General features: G+C 31.4%; 1 protein-coding gene across 3 annotated transcripts in view; it reads left to right on the top strand.

Annotated features, from left to right (window-relative positions):
• LOC134693185 (5-hydroxytryptamine receptor 6-like) overlaps positions 1–22,181 on the top strand; it is a 39,933-nt gene extending 17,752 nt beyond the window's left edge. For 2 of the 3 annotated variants that reach the window (XM_063553905.1, XM_063553903.1), the window contains exons 2-3: positions 16,690–17,048; positions 20,866–22,181. In XM_063553905.1, the coding sequence (XP_063409975.1) occupies positions 20,890–22,062 (1,173 nt within the window). In that variant the 5' untranslated portion in view covers positions 16,690–17,048; positions 20,866–20,889 and the 3' untranslated portion in view covers positions 22,063–22,181. Of the gene's footprint in view, positions 1–15,250; positions 15,358–16,689; positions 17,049–20,865 lie in introns of those variants that run through there. The other variant, XM_063553904.1, reaches the window with a different exon arrangement.
• Positions 22,182–22,528: the final 347 nt, after the last annotated feature.

Genomic DNA, 22,528 nt, shown 5'->3' with positions numbered 1-22,528 from the left:
ATTGGCAATAAATTCCCACAATAACAATTTGATTTGTAAATGTCGTCTCGATAATTAAAACATTAAAGATAGCTGTGTTGTATCAGTAAACAAACGTGTTTTGATAGATGTTAAATAAAGTTACAATTGATTTTGAATTATTCATCGTAAAATTAATTACAAATTGAAACTTTAGCTATTAATATTATTTATTACAGAAAATAGCAATTATTCCTTACCAGGATGCGCTATAAATAGCTATTATTGTTATGGGACTGTCATCTGAATCAACAAATTAATTCACCCGAGATTCAGTAAAAATAAAGACATGTTGATGAAAAAACTCCGTCGAACCATTTTTTTCTCTTTGATACTTTCTGCAAAGATTTTATTGGAACTAACTATAATTGAATCTGGTTATTGTTTCTTTATTGAAGTTACACGAATACACTTGTACCACTGTAGGCTGTTCAGCTAATACCCAACGATTTATATTGTTGGGTTGAGACCCGACGGTTTAGGCTGTTCTGTTCAACATGTATGCTGTTCTTTCTAGCTACGACCGTTTTATTTTGTTAAGTTCCGACGGTTTATGCTTTCTGTTCAGGTCCAATAATTTACAGTGTTAGACTGTTCTGTTTATGCCCGACGGTTTGGGTGTTCTGGTTGTCACGGCGGTTTATGCTGTTCTGTTAAGGTTTAGGCTTTTCCTTTTAGACCTGGCGGTTTATTCTGTCCTGTGTAGGCATGACGGTTTATATTGTTTTGTTCAGACCTAATACTTAAGCTTGTTCTGTTTGGATCCGATAGTTTAGACTCACTGCGATGATAAGACAGGACGGTTCATATTGTTCTGTACATGCCTGATAGTTCAGGTGTTATCTGTAATGAAGGCCAATTAGACAACAACCAAAAATCTAAAAAATGACTAAACAATTCAACTTAAGGTCACTAAGTGCTCTTCAACAAAAAACTTAAACCTGGCCTTAAAGAAAGCCATACAGGTGTCAGACCACCAATTACTCCTTCCAATTTAGAACGTATGTAAAAGTAGTCCTACTTGACACAAAATAGTGCTTTTGATGTCATTGTTTACCTAAACTAACCAACAAATTTGCAGAAATGAAACTTTTGGTGAAAGGGAAATATTTTAAGACCATTTTGAGCCAAAATTCACTTGCCTATGAGTTTGCATTAAAAATTCAGGATTAATGCGCTACATAGTACACTAATTTTAGATTTCCAGAAAACCGGGAATTATTTTGGTAGTACCTGTCTTTTCAAGTTCAGAAATTTGTTACAAGACTTTAAACATTAGTTGAAAATTTGCATGTAGAAAGGTGATACATGTACAATTCAGGATATACCTGGTTTCCTTGAAGTTAAACTTAAGGTAAAATATTTAGAAAGCTGTGAAAATTGCAAAATTTGGTTGAACAGATAGGGATTTTTAATTGGTGGTCTGACACCTACAAGGCCCCGGAATAGTAGAATGCAAAATAGAACACTTCTAATCAAAGTTTAATAGGGCATCTTTGTTAATATAGTTTGTTAGATTTATAGAATTCTGTTATTTTATATTAATATAAGCTTTTAATACCTTTTTATGATCCAAATGAAATATGTAATTTGGCCCAATTTCCTTTTATTGAAGAATGCTTCTTTTACACTTTTGTCTCCACGAATGAGTGAGTGAACCAACTTTTAAAGATTTATTCTATTTATTGCAGTTTTAAATATATATTTCATTCATTTGTTTCCTATTCATATAAAGTTATTGGCATATTCATGGCAACCTATTGTTATCACATGCATGTTCTGTGGTGTCAATGAACTGAAGTTGTCCAATATACTACGTTGATTGACAGTGAAAATGTCTTTAGAGCAGAAACCGGAAAGATTAATTTAGGTAATACTGGTCCGCAGACTGCCGACCTTTCAAACTGTCAATCACAGCTGAGTGCGTTACAATGTATTCGTGTCAACATTTCAATCGTTCATTGAAAAACTGTGCTATATTCTTCATGAGTTTGTTTCAAATAAAACTACTATTATTGAGGGATATTCGTTCATTTATGGACGTTCTTAAATACATTTTTTGTATATATTAGACATTTTGATTTGAAAATAATATCAGAGAAAGAATTCGGTTTAAATGTGATGTTTTATTACACAACTCTGTTTGTTTAATAGTTACTCTCATTGAAATATTATAATTTACAAGTATTTAAAGTAAAAATGAGTTGATGAAGTTATAATTGTTATTATCAACACATTATGACATTGTTTGATTATTTTTTCTTTATTGTTGAATTTATGTTCAGTGGCAAATAATATGTTGACGCTTCAAATTGAGTAAACTGTGGGAGGAATACCCCTTTTGTATAGGTTTCATTTCCGGATGTTTGAAATTCAGGATGTCGATATCCCTGTTATGTCCAAAAGGATAGATTCAAATATAAATAATGGAACTTTCTAGTTGTTGTAAATTATTGAATCGGATATGTTGTTCTTTCTTTGTCCACATAGTAATATGCTTTTACATGACTTAGCGTACTGTCACAGTTGATATTAACTTATCACTTTGTTCATAATCATTATGGCTTAAGAAATTCAAAGATTTCAGTGAAACTGCAGTTAATGAAATGATAACAATGGCGCCATATCTTGAAATAAGATAGAGCCATTTTAATTCGATACATATGTAATTTACCAATTCTAACGAAAAAGGAAGCTTGACAACCAATTAATTGATTTTATAGTAACGTAAAACGAATTTAAAAAAAAATACAAATGCTGACTATGGAACAAGTTTCCTTATTTAAGATTAATTGTGTTGTTTACTCTAAGCGCACTTAAGATGTCCTCTTCAATTTAGCGAATCACGATGAAGGTCGTATTCCTTCTGATGAAGGTCACATTCATTTATCAACAACATTACTTAAATTAAAAATCCCACGACCAATCCCTGAACCCTGTGTTGATATTTTGATATCGTGACAAGTCCTTCAGACATAGACGATACCTACGACGAATCCTTATAATTTAAAATATTCGAATGTTTCATAGAACGTAGGAGCGCCATTCCTTTCGGAACAGTACGCCTAAACTAGTCATTATTCGTCAGACTATTTCATTGGTGAATTTCATTTGCACATGCTAATAACTAAGAATTAGCATCCATGTTGACTGTAATATTCTATAATCCTATCTCACCTGAGATTTTCTGAATGTCATTTCCATTATAAAGCTGATTATCTTTTGAAAATAACTTTTTGTAGTTTATTGATTGCGTCATTTTCTCGTTCTGTGTATACGATAATAGGATTTACTTGACATCACAATTGCAAAAAAAAATAAAAAACAATATAGAAAAATCACGATTTATACTATTTTCTCTTGCGTATCGCGTGATTCTTGAATACGATTTTTGAAAGCGTGAACACTAATGTGGTCTAAACAGAACAGACCTGCATAATCAACTTTACTTGAGGGGTTACAACTTTAGTTTGAGAATAATAATTATAATTTATGAACTGGATGGACATTTATAGATCAACTTGACCATTTTATGATTTCAATACCACATCATTAACTACTAGTTCTTGGCATCTATAATACTATTGTTAACTCGGTCAATCAGCAGTGATACCGACTCAGTGATATCAAAAAAAAAGTACGCATGAAATTATTCAGCAAACACAGCGAAGTTTTTCTGTTAAACCTTGTCCCCAAGTAACGAACCATGTTTAATTTTAGTGCTTTTTTCTAACATTATAACCTTTAATATGTATGTTGTTTTGCTATTAGGAGAGTGTTCTGTTCTGATTTCTGATTTCTGATTTCTGATTTCTGATCTTCGGTTGTTTTTGTTAATACCTTACTATTATAGATAACTTAAAGCTTGAAATATGGCACATATACATTTTTGTACCTGTCTTTTGTGGAAATCTATTGCCCATTAAGTCTCTTTAAATTATGTTTATTGTTTGGTTGCTGTCTTATTGACTTGTACCCTACAGGTCATTTCCATTTATTTACAGAAAAGCTCAAAATAATTCAAAAATACAAAATAAGATAAGTGTATGAACATTAAGTCTAAAGTGCCTTCAAAGAATTTAAAAAAAACGTTCAAGAAAAATACCCTTGAGAATGTGAAATTATTAACCAACGTGTACTCTTTTTTATGCGCCTCGTTGTTTTGTGGGAATCACGTCTTCTGTCTCTTTTGCTTTTGCGTCATTATTTGTGTACGTCAGTGTTTTATCGCCGAAATAGAAACAAAAAGTGTTTCGAATTAAATTGAACACCTTACTATGAAAATGTGGGATTGAAATGTCATTGTCGTGTGTTTTTCATTGACTCCCACCACTGTTTCTGATTATTTTGTATTTTGGTTTTTAAATGTTACATTTAATTAATATATTTATACTTCAGTGGATTTATATTTTTTCCATATTTATATAAAAGGATGGAGATGTGGTATGATTTCCAATAAGACAACTATCTTCTAGAGTCTAATGACGTGGTATTATGTCACCAGGCTGTCTTTAACAATGAGCAGAACATATTCCGTATAGTTGCTATAAAAGGTCCCAAAATGATATAACAAATAGACGGGGAAAAAACATGAACAACGACAACCAACGATAACCACTGACAGTATTGTAAATATAAAAAAGAAGATGTGGTATGATTGTCAATGAGACAACTATCCACAAAAGACCAAAATGACACAGACATTAACAACTATAGGTCACCGTACGGCCTTCAACAATGAGCAAAACCCATATCGCATAGTCAGCTATAAAAGGCCCCGATATAACAATGTAAAACAATTCAAACGAGAAAACTAACGGCCTTATTTATGTAAAAAAATGAACAAAAACAAATATGTAACACATAAACAAACGACAACCACTGAATTACAGGCTCCTGACTTGGGACAGGCACGTTACATTTTGTTATAAGCAAAAGTGAATAAAAGATAGACAGTCCTTCACACACCAGATCGACATGCAGAATAAAACTCAACTAACAATGAGACACAACACAAAAAGTTGTTGATCCATAGGCGGATACAGGGGGGACATGGGGGCCCTCACCCTTTTGTTGGAAAAATATGATTTGTTAAATAGGGAATCACAGAAGAATGACTGGAGTACCACCTTTTCTGGATCAGCCACTTTGATCTAAGATAAGAGAACTCGTATTTTGGAAAACATATCGATATCTGCGACCCATATTACAATCAAGTCTTATGAGAAAAAATATTCGCTACTCATGACCATTTAAGTGTAACTTATTATCATGTTGGTTTTTTTTTTGTCGTAACATTTTTACGTGAAAAGATCCCCTTGTCCTGCTCGTTTATTGGCGATACTATTTTTACCTACACCTTTTTTTCATTATTACGTCAGCTTCTATATGAATTGTGATTCATTACAATGAAAAATATTAAACATTTTGATTACAACTAATCCCCTGATGCATCTTTACGCTCTAAATAGAACTTGTATAGTATATTAGACTAATCAAGGGCTGATTAGGACAACAACCTCTATATATTTATAAAACCGCTGTGCTTGTATATATAATACATTACTCTGATTATAATAGACATAGTATTAAAATATTAACGTGACGCTACAATCTCATAAAACACGAGTAAAAACATGATTCACAGGAACCACACTGTTATATCCTTTTGTTAAAATTTGATTAAAGTATTATATAGTCTGATTGGTACTGTATTTCAAACAGAAATTAATCATATCAGTCATAATATCAAAAATAGCGACTAGCAAATTTTACGTTGGTTTTGGGTTCTAAGGTATGGGTGTTGCTGAAACTATAAATTAACCCAGCAAAACTGATGCCGGCCAAATTCAAATTTCCAAAAATATAAATGTATTAGTTGTGTTTGAAAGCATAATTTATATTGAAAAATCGAATCAAAACTAACAAAGTATGGTACTAGAATAACAATTAAGTAGATTAAGGAAGATGTGGTGTGAGTGCCAATGAGACAACTCTCCATTCAAATAACAATTTAAAAAAAAAGTAAACCATTATAGGTCAATGTACGGCCTTCAACACGGAGCCTTGGCTCAAACCGAACAACAAGCTATAAAGGGCCCCAAAATAACTAGTGCAAAACCATTCAAACTGGAAAACCCATCTAATAAGTAGTTTACAGCCTTTTCTAGGTGGTGTACTGTACAGTAACAGAATTGAAGCCAGATAATTGAAAGAAAAAAATGATTAAGGCATTAATGTTTTTTCACATGTTATTATCTAAACAGCTAATGTGAATGAGAATTCTTGACTAAACGCTTACCTGAAAAAGTCAAATGAAGAAACATTTTATGATCAAGAAACACGAGCCTTTAACTAAAACAAATCAAAAAATCTGTCGGTTATTTTGTTTTTACATTTAAGTTTAGGTTCATGTTCCCTCATACTACTTTTAATATTTTCTAGTTATATCATCTACAAATTGTAGTCTGCATTTATAATCAAACCCGAAAAGCGCATATACAAGGAAAAAAACAATAATTTTCTATGGACCGGTAGGTGGTCTGTCAATTGATAAAACATTGCTGCGCTAACATTACTTAATTGTGTAGTTAGATTTGATATTTGACATTTCCTTATGTCTTAGTTTTTTGGTACATGTACCTGCTGTTTTCTGTTAATACCTAAACAATTTACTAACGTTAATTTACATTATTTTTATTGTATCATGTTGAAGATATTACGTTGTTGATTTTTAATCTACATTTTTTCTATGAAAGGATTTATCTAATGGAACTTTATAATATCTTCATTGGCGTAAAGAATATGGCGCCATAACCTAGTCTAATGCATACAATTATGCGATTGTTATAAAATTAAGGTTGTGAATCTCTGGTGCAACACGTTAGTTCGTTAGTTCGTTTAAATTGATATGCGCTGCGCTTAAAAGTTTTCTATGTTTTCCCGTTTGAATGGTTTTACACTTTTAATTTTTGGGGCCCTTTATGGCTTGTTGTTCGGTGTGAGTCAATGCTCCGTGTTGAAGACCGTACTTTGACCTATCACGGTTTACTTTTATGAATTGTGACTATGATGGAGAGTTCAACTTGTCTCATTGGCACTCATACCACATCTTCTTATATCTATAAGTTTTGCAAACTGTCGGTTTCGAATGTATCAGACATTAATACAGACAAATGCGATGTTCCAACGAAGATCATAGTATATATACATGTACACTTTTTAACATATCTAGGTATATTTCAATCAATTACTACTTGTACATGTACTAGTTCGTTATGTTGATGAATTTGAATGATCTTTTCAAAGTTTGCTTCATTTTATATTGTCATACAAATGTTCATAGTTACTGAAAGCAAGCTCAAAGTTCTTAACCAGCTAACAAAAATCTACATGTATAGTATTAATGATTCATGAGAAGTAGGCATGTATATTGCATAGAAAGGGTTAATACAAAAAAAACACTTGTTTCGACACGTGCATTAAGATAGTTTTTTTTCTGGTTTTTGTTTTAGATTGTTTCATTGACGTAGACAATGATTTCTTTTTATCCATACTAAAATTTTACGAACTCCTTTGATTACGTTTTGCTATGACGTCACTAACAAAAATAAGCTGGTTCTCGGCTGACTACTACACTTTGTTCATAGTGGTTCATAGACGTTGTTTGAGTGTTGCGAATACAAGCGGATTCCTGTTTATACCAAATTCAAATTCAACTTCAAAGTTTTATTGCCATATAAACTTTACAGTTTGTGACATATAACAACAACAAAAACAAAAAAAAGACAATAACTAAGTTACTCAAAATATATACACAAATTAAGGTAAATATTAAAGGGTCCCCTGTCCTCAGTTCCATTGACATTTTTATAAAGGATCCTAGTTTATTCACTTGTGTTGGTGTTGATGGGTTAAGTATAATATATATAACTTTGTCATTGTCAGTGAGATTAGCAAATGAATTACTTTCTCTGTTAATGCAATTAAAATATGTTAATCTAATATTTAAATTATGAGAACAATGTATTAAGAAATGTTTCTCATCATCTAGTACTTTGCATTTTTTGCAAAGTCTCTCTTCGCGAGGAATTTTAAAATGCCTTCCTTTTTCAATTAATAATGAATGGTCACTGATTCTAAGTTTTGTAATTAATTTTCTAAATTCAAAGTTTGATCAAAAGGTTTGGCTCAAGTCCTTTATAAAAATTTAATTTACTTTTATCATCAATAGATTTCAACTTATCCATCAACAGGTTGTTGTAGTATGAGTTTATTTGGGGTTTAATATAGCTTTCAATATTTTTAATTGTTTTAAGTTATCACAGGTTTTTAGTCTCTCTATATCAATGTTAGACTCAGAAAGAATATCTTTTGCAAAAGTGAACCATGAATAGGAGCCACTAGAATCCAAAGTTTTAGTTAATTGAAAAGATTCATGTAATAAGGGGTTAAAATTTGAGGTGAAAAGCCTTGCTAAATACATAATAGTTTGGGTTTTTATATGACATTCAATAGGCAGTCTTTCAAATTCGTTCCTTGTACCAACATTTTAGGCACTCTTGTTAGTGCCAAGGGTAAACTTGCAATAACCAAGATGCAAGTTTTCTATTGGAGTCTTGTCAATAAAATTAAATGGGTCTACAATTTTTTCAGAAACCAAAGCTCTTTTTTAGCTTTGATATCACAGGCACTTGTCTCAAAAAAAAAATTCCTATATACCTTAATATAACACAAGGTACTTAACTATTTTTTTTGAAAAATGGCACCCGGTCCCGAAATCCCGTTATTTTTTTATTTCTTGGTTGTCAAACCTACTTAAACTTAATATGCCGTAAATCTAAATTGATTTATCTACACAATGGTATATGACACGACTATCATTGTTGTCGGGATCATTAGTAGCAGGCCTCAGAAATAGGTCAACGGGATGTTTTTTAGCATTCGTCTCAAGCTTTGGCAACACCCATCCCGCAGTGGTTGAATTATTATAAAAAATTATTAAAAAAAAAACTGAAATTGTAAAGTATATTTAGCTTAATATGAATTGAATTATTTTAACAGTAACTGTTATGGTTGGTCATAAAATTGACAAGTATGCTAGTTTTCACGCCATTAAAAATTAATCCAAATAAAAAAACGTGTAAGCCTGGAAAAGTTCAAAGGCATAGCCTAGTTATATCAACAATTATATGAATTGTTTGTTTCAAAAAAACATATCACGTTATTAATAAATCATAAAACAAAGCGCTCCTACACCAAAGGTGGGTACGCTAAAGAGCAAACTTCTCAGTAACTCCTTCGTCCTGATGGCATTATCTCAGGTTTTGATAATTAATATGTTTAAATCTGATAAACAAACATCTTTCGTAAGGAATAAGTCGTCTCAAGCCAATGCATTGACAATCCAAAATAACTAATAGTTAAATAATTGAAGCCATAGTTTTAAATGGAAATTCTTCTTATTAGGAAAATGGCTCTAAGCTTTTTCTTCATGCTAGTAAAGATGTTTGTTTTTATAAAAACAAGAATTTATCGTAAAACAGAAACAATCTAATCTATCTTGATACCCACTCTCACATTCGGAAAAGTCGGCTATAAGATGGCTGATAAAATTTTGCAAATTGATGTCTCCCTGGAATTAATATAAATCCGTACGTCCTTCTATTTCTAATTATAGTCAATGAAATCATTGTACAACCTTGCGGGATTTAATTTGTTGTTGCAAACCTCTTTCAGTTTGCTTCCGGTGGGTCTTATACAGTCACTATACTATAAATACATAAAACAGTTCGCACAAAAATATCCTTGGACGTCATAACAGACCACACATATGACGCAAAACAAAGATGAACAACAACGGACAACCAAATTTCGCCGTAACATGATTTGGTACCAGCATACGCTTACCCTTCCGGAGCACCTGAGATCACCCCAAGTTTTTGGTGGGGTTCGTGTTGTTTATTCTTTAGTTTTCCATGTTGTGTCATGTGTACTGTTGTTTTTCTGTTTGTATTTTTCATTTTTAGCCATGGCGTTGTCAGTTTGTTTTAGATTTATGAGTTTGACTATCCCTTTGGTATCTTTCGTCCCTCTTTTAAACATTTGTAAGGATAAACCGGTTTTACTTGATTACAAATCTCAACCTTAGTTCGATCATCTCTTCAACGCTTTTATATGTTTGTTTTTTTTCAAAACGTTTGGCATCCATCACCGACATGTATCACATTTTCTTTTTAATGCAAATTAGACAATTTATGATTTCGATCGTTAACATGACAGAGCACTGCACAAACCATCAGCTGATAAAATCAATTTTGTTGTACATGTATTTTGTAAGTTAAAAGTCACTGTTATTTCCTGAAATTACAACAATTTCACATCATACAGTACATTGTTGGCGCCTTGGGTTCATATCTGTTACATGTATTTATTAAGTATACATACATGCCATTTGTATTTCTATATAAAAGTACATTTTTAAAATTTCTATCGTGGTACACCGTATTGACCTATATATATATATAAACGTTTGCATTATAGTTTTAAAGTTTGAAACTTTAAGCGTACTATATTAAACGTAAACCCGGACACGATATTCTGAATCTCTCTGAGCCAATGTCATTGAACACGTGACTATGTACTCGAGACGAGTCAGCTATTCTCAGACTACCGATGCGTTTTACAGACCAGAATGAATTACATTGAAATAGAGAAATGGTTTTTAAAGGCCATATTCCCTGATAAAAAAAAAAGTATGTGGACAACTAGAGTCGATTGAAATCTGTGTAATTGTCATCTTCCGGTCTAAAAAGGTTTCAAAACATTTCTAAGATAAATTCATTTGAAGAACTAATTTATGTTACTTACTATTTGTTGGACGGGTCTCTTACGTCAAATACTTAGTCTATATAAAGCTCATGATTTCTTTTATCTAGATTTATTGTCATCCTATTATTAAAAGTATTTCTTCTTGTTTAACGTGTTATATATTGTGGGAAAATCCGTAAATTTGCTGAAATAGATTAATTGAATAACATCTTGCGTGGAAATAAATATGACGAAACGTTGTTTTTTTTATTTAGTTCGTGTTGTTAGCCTTTAAATAAGTTTTCTGTTAAGTGTCTTGTGTATCGTTCTTCGTCATTGCAAGATATTTTTCTTTTGACAATACTTATTTCTTGAAGTTATGATTGCCAACTTGGTATTTTATCTTCAAGTGCCAGGACCTCTCTTCCATGGTCTATCTGATTGATACGGACTTATAATGTTCAGTTTATGCATTATGTAAGTATACTTACTAAAAATTGACCATCTTTTGTTTGTTTTGCAGTGCGGTTTTACGATATTCTCTTAAGTAAATGCGTGTTTCAAGATCGAGATAAAATGGTATGTACTATAAAAAAAAACAATCAAAACATGTCTTGTGCTTTTTTTTTATGAATGTGTCGGTTTCTTACAAGACTGTTTTTCGCTACCTCTGCATGTTGTTTTTTGCTGTTTAATTTATGATGTGTTATGCTACTTCACTTGACTCTGGGTTTCTTGTATGGGGCGAGAGTTTTAACAAATTTGATGTTTATTGAAGCTGCACACTGACCTCTTAATGTCTACTGTCTGCCATTTTGTAACATATAACGTCATAAAGTTTAATTAAGAAAATGGATAAAAAGTCAGCACCTGAGTCGGGGGAGGGTCATCAATCAACGTCATTTTAATATCATTAAAAATCAATCCAAATACCAAAAAGCCACCACGGCTGTTTACAAAATAATCAATCATCCCGTTAAGATTTACGCCATATTATATTCATTATCCCTCATCAGTTTATTGCAGTCAGCAAAGTTATTGTCAATAGAATCACTGGACAAGAAAATATATGGTAAACGAAAATGGAGGCATTGACCATTGTACAATCTATCATCGTCCAAAACTACTTTAATAGTCATATGCTAATGAAGGTCTTGTCTATTTTTTAATTTGTTTTGTGTTTATTCAAATTTTCAAAGTCTACCAGCCAGCAAAGACGAAATCTCAAAGAAAGATAAAAGCTTAACATACTTTTATTGTTTCCGCGTTTTGTCATGACGGTTCCTTTTATAACTATCTATACCGTATTGTTTCCTTTAATCATTGCAGGAAACCATTGGCTGCATTCATTTTATTTGAAATCTGGTGAAAATTGTCACATTGGCAATATTGAAACACCAACTCATTTATAACATATAATCTACAAATATCATATGTAGTCGAATTAGAAGTGAAAACATTCTCCATCGAAAACCAATGACATAAAACTCAAGTTAAACTCTATATGTCACCATATGGCCTCCAAAAAGTAGCAAACACCATACCGCATATAGTCACCTATGAAAACACCTCATAACCTCCAAATATGTCTAGTTTGACGCAATGTTTTGTTCACTCAAAACTATTATTCTGTAAATATTGTAACATAACAGTAATTCGTTTTTCGAGGTTTGTTCAGATTCTAATTGGATGACTTGTTAATATATGTAGTATGTGCTAATATTTCGGGGAAGGGGAGGGGTGGGAGGTAGCAGGATACCTTATATGTTTCAGTTCGATTTGTAACATAACATGATGTCATACTACCTCCATAACGATGTTTCCCTACTGTGTAAAACAAATAAGAAAAAAGTACCAACAAATTACCATGTTATACATATAACTTTTCTATAAATCGTTGAATATTCTCAAAACTCCTTTGACATTTACTGATGAGTCTATCATGCTATACTTATTCGTTTTTTAACGTGTGGATACATATCCAAACAAATAAAATAACAAATAAATAAAACATTTATTCTTGATTTTCTCATAACATTGTCTGTACAGTTCAAGATTTCGCACAACATTCGGTTTATCATAGAAATAATATCATGTTTCATGCCAAAATCCTCTAGTACCATTTATGATGGCACATCATTATCACAAATTATTAGCGTTCAGTTACCATAATATAGGTTTTTCATCAGTTCAAAACAGTAGTTAGTTAACACTGGAATGAAATTGCTATCGTTTTGAAGTATTATTACAGTTTATTATAACACGTAAAAATGGCAACTTATAAGGAATGAATAAACACACGGGATATTGCTACTTAAATTCAGATTTAAAAGTCAGATGTTAACATGAATTTAATGTCTAATTTTCACTAAAAACAGTGTTATTTCAGTAATACTATTAACGAATACCTAAAAATGGGATTTCAATGTTTTTTGTCATAATATCAGACATATGCCACAAATTTAACACAAGAACTTTGAATAGAAGCTTTGTAAATCCTGTAACGAATTCAAACGAGATTATAACGAGTTTAAAATATGATTATATTGCTTTCTGGAATTTTATCCAACCTTATTGAAAACATACAATACAGTTTTATGTAGGTTTATTAATGGTAAACTTCATAAATACATGGAGCTACATGTACTTCAAAGAGTTGTAAAAAAACAAAGAGGTTTAATAAACAAATGAACGTTCAAATATATAGGCCATATACTGATTAAAAAAGTTTAGCAATACACATTTCATTTTAATTTTTATACTTGAAATAGAATACATCGATCCATAACAACAGGTCCTTATTGTAATAATTTAAATAAACCACAAGACATACTGATTTTTATTAACATAAAATCAATGTTAAACTTTATCCTGCAACTTTAGAATTCTTTCATCCAAAGATTTTTCAATTTATTATAATATATGTTGCTTACATTTTTTATTCTGTATATCTTGCCTTCTATTGACTGGTTGATTCATTAGTTATGGAACCGCCTCGGTGGCCTCGTAATAGGGTGTTCGTCTCGAGTTCGTGAGTTCGTGGGTTCAAACCTCAGCCGAGTCAAAACAAAAACCTTAAAATTGGCGTAAGGTGACATGCGTTCATAAGGACTTCCATTGTGTGTTAGTTATTCCAACATCGAGAGTCGGTCTAGTACATGGCAGAATACATATTCATATAAAATTACCATATTGTCGTTCTGAATATGCATATTAATTTGCCATGTGATTTAAAACAGCAATCCATCCATCATAATTATTGGTTAAGATATTTAATGGACTCATTGAAATCATTTATTTTTTATCGTTTATACAATGGTAAGATTAAGCGAGTATGAATACAGAAATAAATTAAACGGGAAAAAAATATCGTCAAATCATGGCATGAGGACAGCGACCAGCAGTTTATTCTCTTCTAAGAGTAATTGAAATTGATAATAAAGTTTAACGTGAATTTTTTATGAAGTCACGACGTCCTATTTTTGTGACCAAAGCACGAAACCAGTGCAAGTTTTATTACATTTATTCCTCTTGTTTTATTTATTAGGAAATTAAGGAGATGCTGTATATTTGCCAATGAATCAACTATCTCTTAAAGTTCCAATGAAAGGGAGGTAAGCAATTATAGGCAACCGTACAGCCTTTAACAATGAGAAAAAACCTATACGGTGTTGTAGGACAATAAAGGCCCCGATATGAAAAATAAGAAGCAATTTAATTGAGAAAACTAATGTCCATTACAATTTGCGAAAAAAGAGAGATAACACACATGAACCAACGACAACCACTTCACTACATGATCTTGACTTCGGACTGGCAAAAAAATAATGTTGCGGGGTGAAATATGTTTGTGAGCGTTCAAAAATCCCCTAATTTTGGACATGTTTTTTCTTGGCATAATGGAATGTTAGTGCAAACCCTTCATGTGGTTTTATTCATTGTATGTCTGGATCTATCGTAAAAAAATATATAGTAAAATTTTAGTATAGTAAACTATTTTTGTGTGCCTGTGCATATTTCGATACAAGATGACTATGAATTATTCTCAAAAGTGTTATGCTTTCCATAGGGGTAGCACGAATAGCTCACGTGAAATCGTTAAATATTTGAATATTTAATGGAGTCAAATGAGTTTGTTATACGCGTTAATGTGTAATGGAGTTCACATGGATTCGTTATACACGTGAATTTTTAATGCAGTCTTGGTTTCTTTCTTTTGGTGATCAAAGAACGTAAATCAATGCACTTTTATGGCATTAATTCCTTTTGTTTTATTTATTGCCAATTATTTTTTCCGTATAGTATGTTATATAATAAACCCTGTACTCTGGTTGATTAACATGATGTCTTTGTCATCCGTACAGATTTAGATTGAAAATCTCGCGTGTGCGCATGTGTTGCGATTAAGTGTACATCAGATAAAGATAGGAGACTTTGTGTGTATTATTCTCAAAATTGTAATTTTTCTTGTCTTGAATATAGTTTTGTCAAACTATTCCTTTCTTTGTGTATTGTCCGAGGATACCAAGGGTAAGACAATTACAGTTGTCCACATTTGTTTTTTCATTTTTTATATCGATCACAATTTTCTATTATTACTTTTTACATGCACCCGAGATCAAAACATTAAGCAAATCATACGGGAATTATAGAAGTTATATTTTAGTGTCTCCTCTAAATCTAAAATGAATGTGAAATATATTTTGTGTTTTTCCCCAAATTTCTAGAAAATGAACAAGTGTACCGAAGTTAGTAACAATTAAAAAAATATTTACGATTTAAAAGAAGTGATAATGTTTCAAGCTTTGTGAGAAAAAATTCATAGATGTACAAATGAACCTGGTAAAAAGAAACAAAAAAAGATTTCCTTTATTGTTGCTTTTCATCTGGAGTTTACAGTTCGCTGCAGATTCGGGCACCTGTGCATTGACACATACATATGCTCGATAATGATATGATATTATAGGTCACAACAAAGTATAATAATTTTGATTTACATATATCATTGTATATTTTTTAAGATTTATCATTATTTTATTATAAGTTGAAAAATGGATTTCGTATTTTGTCAGTACATGCAGAAATCTGCAAATTTTTTATCCAGGTTTTACACATGCACTTAAAATGTATTTTTTCTATTTAATTGTTTTTCCTGTGTACATTAATATATATAACAATGAACGAAAATCTTTTTGTTTTGTTTTGAATAAGCTTTTCGGTTCGCTCACCTAAATGTAAAATTACAACCTCCACAACATGAAAACATGAAATTGTACAAGTATGATAATCAGTTTTGTATATTTTATTTTAACAACGCCCTTGTCATGTCCGTCTTGAGGAATAAGAACTAAAAATCAAATTAAAGTGGTCGTGATTATGTTTGACAACAACGTATATAATTCATGTCCGCGTTGGAATTTTTATTTCTATCATGTTGGGTGGACCGAACATGAAACAGAGGTTGAAAAACTTATAAAGTTGTTGAACTATTATCAAAAATAGCATCTTAACATTAAACAGTTATTTATCGAAATTTTACTACTAGGCAGAAATAGTAACGCTATTATTTTCTATTTACGAATTAGTGATTTTATTTAAATACAATGGTTTTGGAATATACGTTGATCGTGCAGTGTTAAGTTCTGATCATTAGTGTTCTCTGTTATGAAAACTATACTTGCAATTGTTTTTTGCTACTTTGAAGATGTAATACTACAACTCTATATCTTACTTCATTTTTCCAAATATATTTATTGCTCTCCTACATTGGAGGTGGGTTTTTTTATCTGACATTATAAGAGTTTGAATATTGTCACTTTTTTATGATGTTCGTCTGACTTATTCATTGATGATATTTTTCAGGATCCTGACACTTTGATGATGACAAGAAATTGACGATAATGATATAACACCACGCTATACGGGAAGAAAATTCCATTATCGAATTTTTATATACTTAGAAAATCTTATACGATCGACCTTTGTGATCTCAGTTAGGAACTTACATTGCGTCAAACTGGGAAATTAATTTTCACTAAGCCGCAATTATACTCATGATACTAGTCAAAACAACCAATAAAATCGGTGAATAAAATAATGGAATAACATCACCATTGTAAAGGACCGATATTCAGTACAAGACTGTCTGTTACGACATCTGCCAAAGATGGTGCCACCGGACGATTTATGGCAATCAGCATCAACGAAAACAAACATCAGAGGTAAGAAACTAAATGATTGTACCTCAGTATTTTCTTTTTAAATTTATTTTTAGTTCGCTTATTCATCTATTTAAATTATATTTAAAGATGTTAACGAACATGTTCTTCATTAATTCTTACCTAAAAAAACCAACAACAAAGATTTTTCTAGTGTTTCGGAGAAATATTGTGTTATTAATGTGCTCTTCCTTTAAAAAAGAAATTAATAAAAAAAAAACCATGTAAAACGAACCTTGGATGACATACAATCGCGAGTCATGTTAATTTAAACTTTTTCGTGTTATAAAAAACAACTATTTGACATATTTAGTGCGTGATACCGATTTAAGTATGCGAATGAGTTAAACAAAAATAATGAAACGCTTTTCTGGATTAAATTTCATCGGTTAGAAACGCTGAAACCTAAGCAATTGGAATCTGGTGATTTACATGTACCGGAAACGTTAAATTATTCAAAAACACTAAAAAAAATCCTAACCGCAGGTACAGATATAAACTGATAGGTATTCGGCAGACTGCTTTGGATCGAGCACCACTGATGAGTCTTATGTAGAAAAAATGCGCATTTGGCGTACCAAATTATATAATTTTTAGTACACATGACTTTTTTTTAAAAGTCTAATGCAAACTGCATCTATTTATTCCCCAAAAGAGCATAGTGTAGGGTGAGTGTCAGGCTTCATTAACTTTGAAGAACAATAGCAACAACTCATTGAAGACCGTCATTGCAGAACTTATGCCTTTTCTATCAACCTTAATTGTCAATTGTTCTCTGTCGTCCTAATCCAGCATTGAAAGGTCCCTTAATATCTTGCTGTTCGGTGTGAACCAGTATTGAAGACCGTACTTTGAGTTATAACCATTTTCTCTCTCTCATAAATTGTGACTTTTATGGAGAATTGTCTCATTGGAACCACATCTTCTTATGTCTATGTAACATTTGCCACTGTGCATTAGGCAAACAACTCTGAATCAACTTAAAGGAGATAATTCGCGTAAAGATGTGTAAATGTTATTCGGCTCCAACGAGATATTTAAATAGTATTTAAACTTGCAATGTGATTTTGGTTATATTTGATCTCATACGAACAGACGAACACAATCCGTCATGTTATACGATTCGCTCTATTGTTAAAATATTTTTTACTTCGGTCATTTCAGTATTATTCTGACACTTAGCTTGGAATCATTTAGCAGTTGTTTAATTTATTGATAGTACGTTTAGCAGCTGAAGTTTCCAATTCTAAACAACAAAAGATAAGCGGAATATATCAAAGGAATATTCTAAAATGACATATAGTTTAAATATATTTTATTTGCTTAATTAAAGCAAAATGAATTAGACACAAGTAATTCATAATTATGTCTTTTAAGTATGTATTGTGTAGAAGACGCACTGACAATGCTAATGCCAAAAACGGATTCTTTTCCAATATAACATTTGACCATACAAAACTGACCATTTTCGTGCAATCATGTAACTCTGTACTTCTGTAAATTTAGTTGCGAAAATTATATCATACAAGTGAGAAGTTCAGCTAGCCATAAAACCAGGTTCATTCCACAATTTTACGTAAGAAATTTTTTGTACCAAGTTAGGAATATGACAGTTGTTATCCATTCGTTTGATATGTTTTGAGCTTTTGATTTTGCCATGTACATAGGGACTTTCCGTTTTGAATTTTCCTCGAGTTTGATATTTCTATAATTTTACTTTTTAAAGGGCATTTAATGACAATTTGTGTACACTGAGGTTTAAATGCAAATTACAGTTACATATAAGTCTTTGATCATCTAATCTCATTTCAATGCCAGCTATATAATATCAATTATAGGGATTTTATTATTAATTATTCTCTATACAATTTATGTGGATAATTGTGATTACTCCGTCTGTTTTTATATAAATAGTCTATAAGTTCTGTATTGGTTTTCTTTATGACTACAATTATAATATAAAATTTCTTAGTAATATAACACGACTATAAGAAGCATAATGATCTATAAATAGATTATACGGAGGCTAAGGTACTTAAACTGTAGTTTAGTAGAACTTTGTACTGTAAATACAATTTCAATTATCTACGATGGGATTGTACTTCGCGTATAAATCGTTTGGCGGAGAAAGTACCCTGTTCATACATGGAAATTCTAATTTTTTATTCAAATTGTGGCATTTTTTTATAAGGTTAATATACCTGTTCATTTATATTTGCTTTAAAATGAATTGTGAAGAATAACATGACGGGTTTAAGAAGTAATTAGAACATACTGCAGCTTCCAACCAAAAACGACTAAAAGGTTATAAATACCAAGCCACTCATATAAATTTCAATATAAATGATAATTATTTTACAATTTAATGTATTGAACTCAAACTGGAAAGAGTTGAATAACCGTATGAATAATTAAAAACATAAACCAATTCAAGAAAATGGGTAATTTCACGTATATTTAAACACTTGAAATATTCTATTCAATATGTGTTCGTGTAAAATCGTCAAATTCCTCTTAAGAAAGTACAAAGACATTATTTACTGCGGTGAACTACCTAAATCATTTAGTAAATATACGCGCTAGTAAAGGCCTGTTGTAAATGGTAGTGGGTAATGACCGCTTATACATATCGAAGGACATACCATTTGATATTATTTTTGAATCAAACAGCGAAGTCAACACCTCAATAGTTAGGACCAAAACAAACATGTGATGAAAAAAAGGTACAGTCTAGTAGATGAAAATAAGGATATCTGCTATGTTTTAATTCTTTCCTACACTACAAAATAGTACGTGATATACTAGTAAATAGATAATAATGCATGTGTTCGATAATGAATTGATTTTTACTACTTAAGTAATACAAAACGCGGTTCCATTTGTTAAAACTGAACGGAAAAGAGGAACTCTGATTTCCGCAAGTAATTGTTTCCCACTAACGAAGGGTTAACGGATAATAATCCATCACAGATTATTTTAAAACATGGAAGTTAACGTGACACAATCATCCGTCACTATGGTATATACATTTGTATATATAGAAGTCTTATAAATATGTATTCGGAAATCATTAAATGTCCTTGAACAATTTAGCAAAACATTTAATTTTTACAAATAAGTGACTTGGAATCGAACGAACTAGAAATGTATGAAATATATATAAAACTACAAATTTCAAATAAAAAAGTACAACAATATATTGAGATTAAAGGAGCAGGTGTACGATGGCGTTTTGATTAAGTAATCTATGAAAGTTTCAAGAAATAAAGTCAGTGTTGTGAGAGAAACCGCTTTTTAAATTTAATGCAGAGTTCGTGTATTGTTATTAAAACTTCCGAATTCCTTTGCATAATGAACATAACAATACATGTAGCTCTAATTGGAAATTTAATATGAAAATAAGGAAATGTGATATCATGCTTGCCAATGAAACAACTATCCACCCAAATTCAGAAAAAGTGGATGTATGCAAATATAGGCAGCCGCACAATATTATTTCAATATGGTTAAGGTCAGGTTGAGCCGTTTCTATGTCCTATTTCAGCACAGTAACCCAAACAAGAGAATCTGTAAAATCCTTTGTTTGTTTGGTAAATATATGGCATGTTTGACTTCAATGACATGGACTTACTTCCATCTGTTAAACAAATCAACAGGAACGATTAAACCAAGAGTTATGAAAGGTTAGGGTACATAAGTAAGTCAGTCATATGACAAAAAATACATTAAAAGAATAGTAAAGTTTTTTAGGTCACTAGAACACAACATATTTGATATTCATGTAGTTTGCATTGTACTAATTATGTGTTTTATCTTTCAGATAAATGAAGTGTTTCAAAGTGGCATGGGAGAAACAAATATAAGTTTACCCGAAATTAAAGGTACTGTACTCAACATAACTACTGAAATACAAAATGTAACGTGCAAAAATAGCATGTGTGTTTTTGAGAACCGGAATTATTTGTCAAATGACATCAGTCATGGATTGAATATAGGAACAGAGGCCGCCGTTAAAACTGTGAATCCGTCTGAAAATATAGGCACAGGATGTGTTTTATTTTTTATCATTACCATGACAATTGTTGGTAATGTTGTTGTTTTGGTAGCCGTGACATCGAACAAAAAACTACGAACTGTCTCTAATATGTTTATACTTTCATTAAGTTTGGCCGATTTATTTGTTGGCACCATCGTCATGATTCCGGCGGCAATAAACGAAATATTTGGTGAATGGATTTTACATCATTCGTTTTGTTCCATTTGGGTCTCGTTTGATGTGATGTTGACTAGCGCTTCGGTTTTAAATGTGTGTTTAATTAGTATCGACCGATATATTTCCATTATGACTCCACTCCGATATAAAACTATTATTACACATCGTCGAGCGCTATACATGCTTCTAGCTGCTTGGGGAATTGCAATTTTCTCTTCATTTGTTCCAATAATAAGTGGACTTCATAATCCGTCTTTACCTACACTAAAGAATTTGACATTAATCAGTAATAAACCACAATGTCTGTTCATAGTGAGTGTACCGTATGCGTTTACTGCATCAACAGTTACTATTCTAATTCCAATAATAATAGCTCTTGTGTTGTATTACCGAGTGTCAAAAGAAGCTAAAAGACAAGCATTATTTGTTGGAACGTTAATGGTTACAAGCAACGTATTATTAGGAAAGAACATGACTTCCAAACATGTTAGAGAACCTTTTACTCATAAGGCAACTGTAACATTAGGAATAATAGTGGTAGCATACGTTGTTACGTGGGCGCCATTTTTTATTACAAACATTACCGAATCGGTCTGTGAATGTGTTCCTGTTAAAGTTTTTGTAGCATTTGTATGGTTAGGTTATTGTAACAGTTTAATTAATCCTATAATATACCCTTTATTCATGCGAGACTTCAGGAAGGTGTACGTCAAAGCAATTTACCGGTGTTGTCCATACTTTAAAACTTTGAAACACTTTCAAGAAAGTCCAAGAATGTGTAAACAGTTTCCATTAAGAAAATAGTTTGCTTATTTATTATAATTTGTTACGACGTTAAATATTTATTGAATATGTTATTTTTACATCTGTTTTATCTGTGATAGACCATTAAAATATGACAAAATATATTTTGTTGATGCTGAGATTGAGGACTAATTATATTAAATAAAGTAAAATCACAAAAATACTAAACTCCGAGGAAAACTAAAAACGGAAAGTTCCTAATTAAATAGCAAAATCAAAACCTCAGACACATCAAAAGAATGGATGACAAGTTAACTGTCATATTCCTGACTTGGTTCAGGCATTTTCAGATGAAGAAAACGGTGGATTGATCTTTGTTTTACAGATAGTTAAACCTCTCACTTGTATGACAATCGCATCAAATTCTTTAATATTGACAACGATTCGTGAACAGAACAAACAAACACAATAGGTAAAAATTTCAATAATACAGCAGTCAACATTGTGGTATTATATAATCTTAATC

This window comes from Mytilus trossulus, chromosome 12 (assembly GCF_036588685.1).
Source record: "Mytilus trossulus isolate FHL-02 chromosome 12, PNRI_Mtr1.1.1.hap1, whole genome shotgun sequence".
Taxonomy (NCBI): Eukaryota; Metazoa; Mollusca; class Bivalvia; order Mytilida; family Mytilidae; genus Mytilus; species Mytilus trossulus.
Note: the sequence above shows the minus strand (reverse complement) of the source record. Positions and strands in the feature narration are given on the sequence as shown.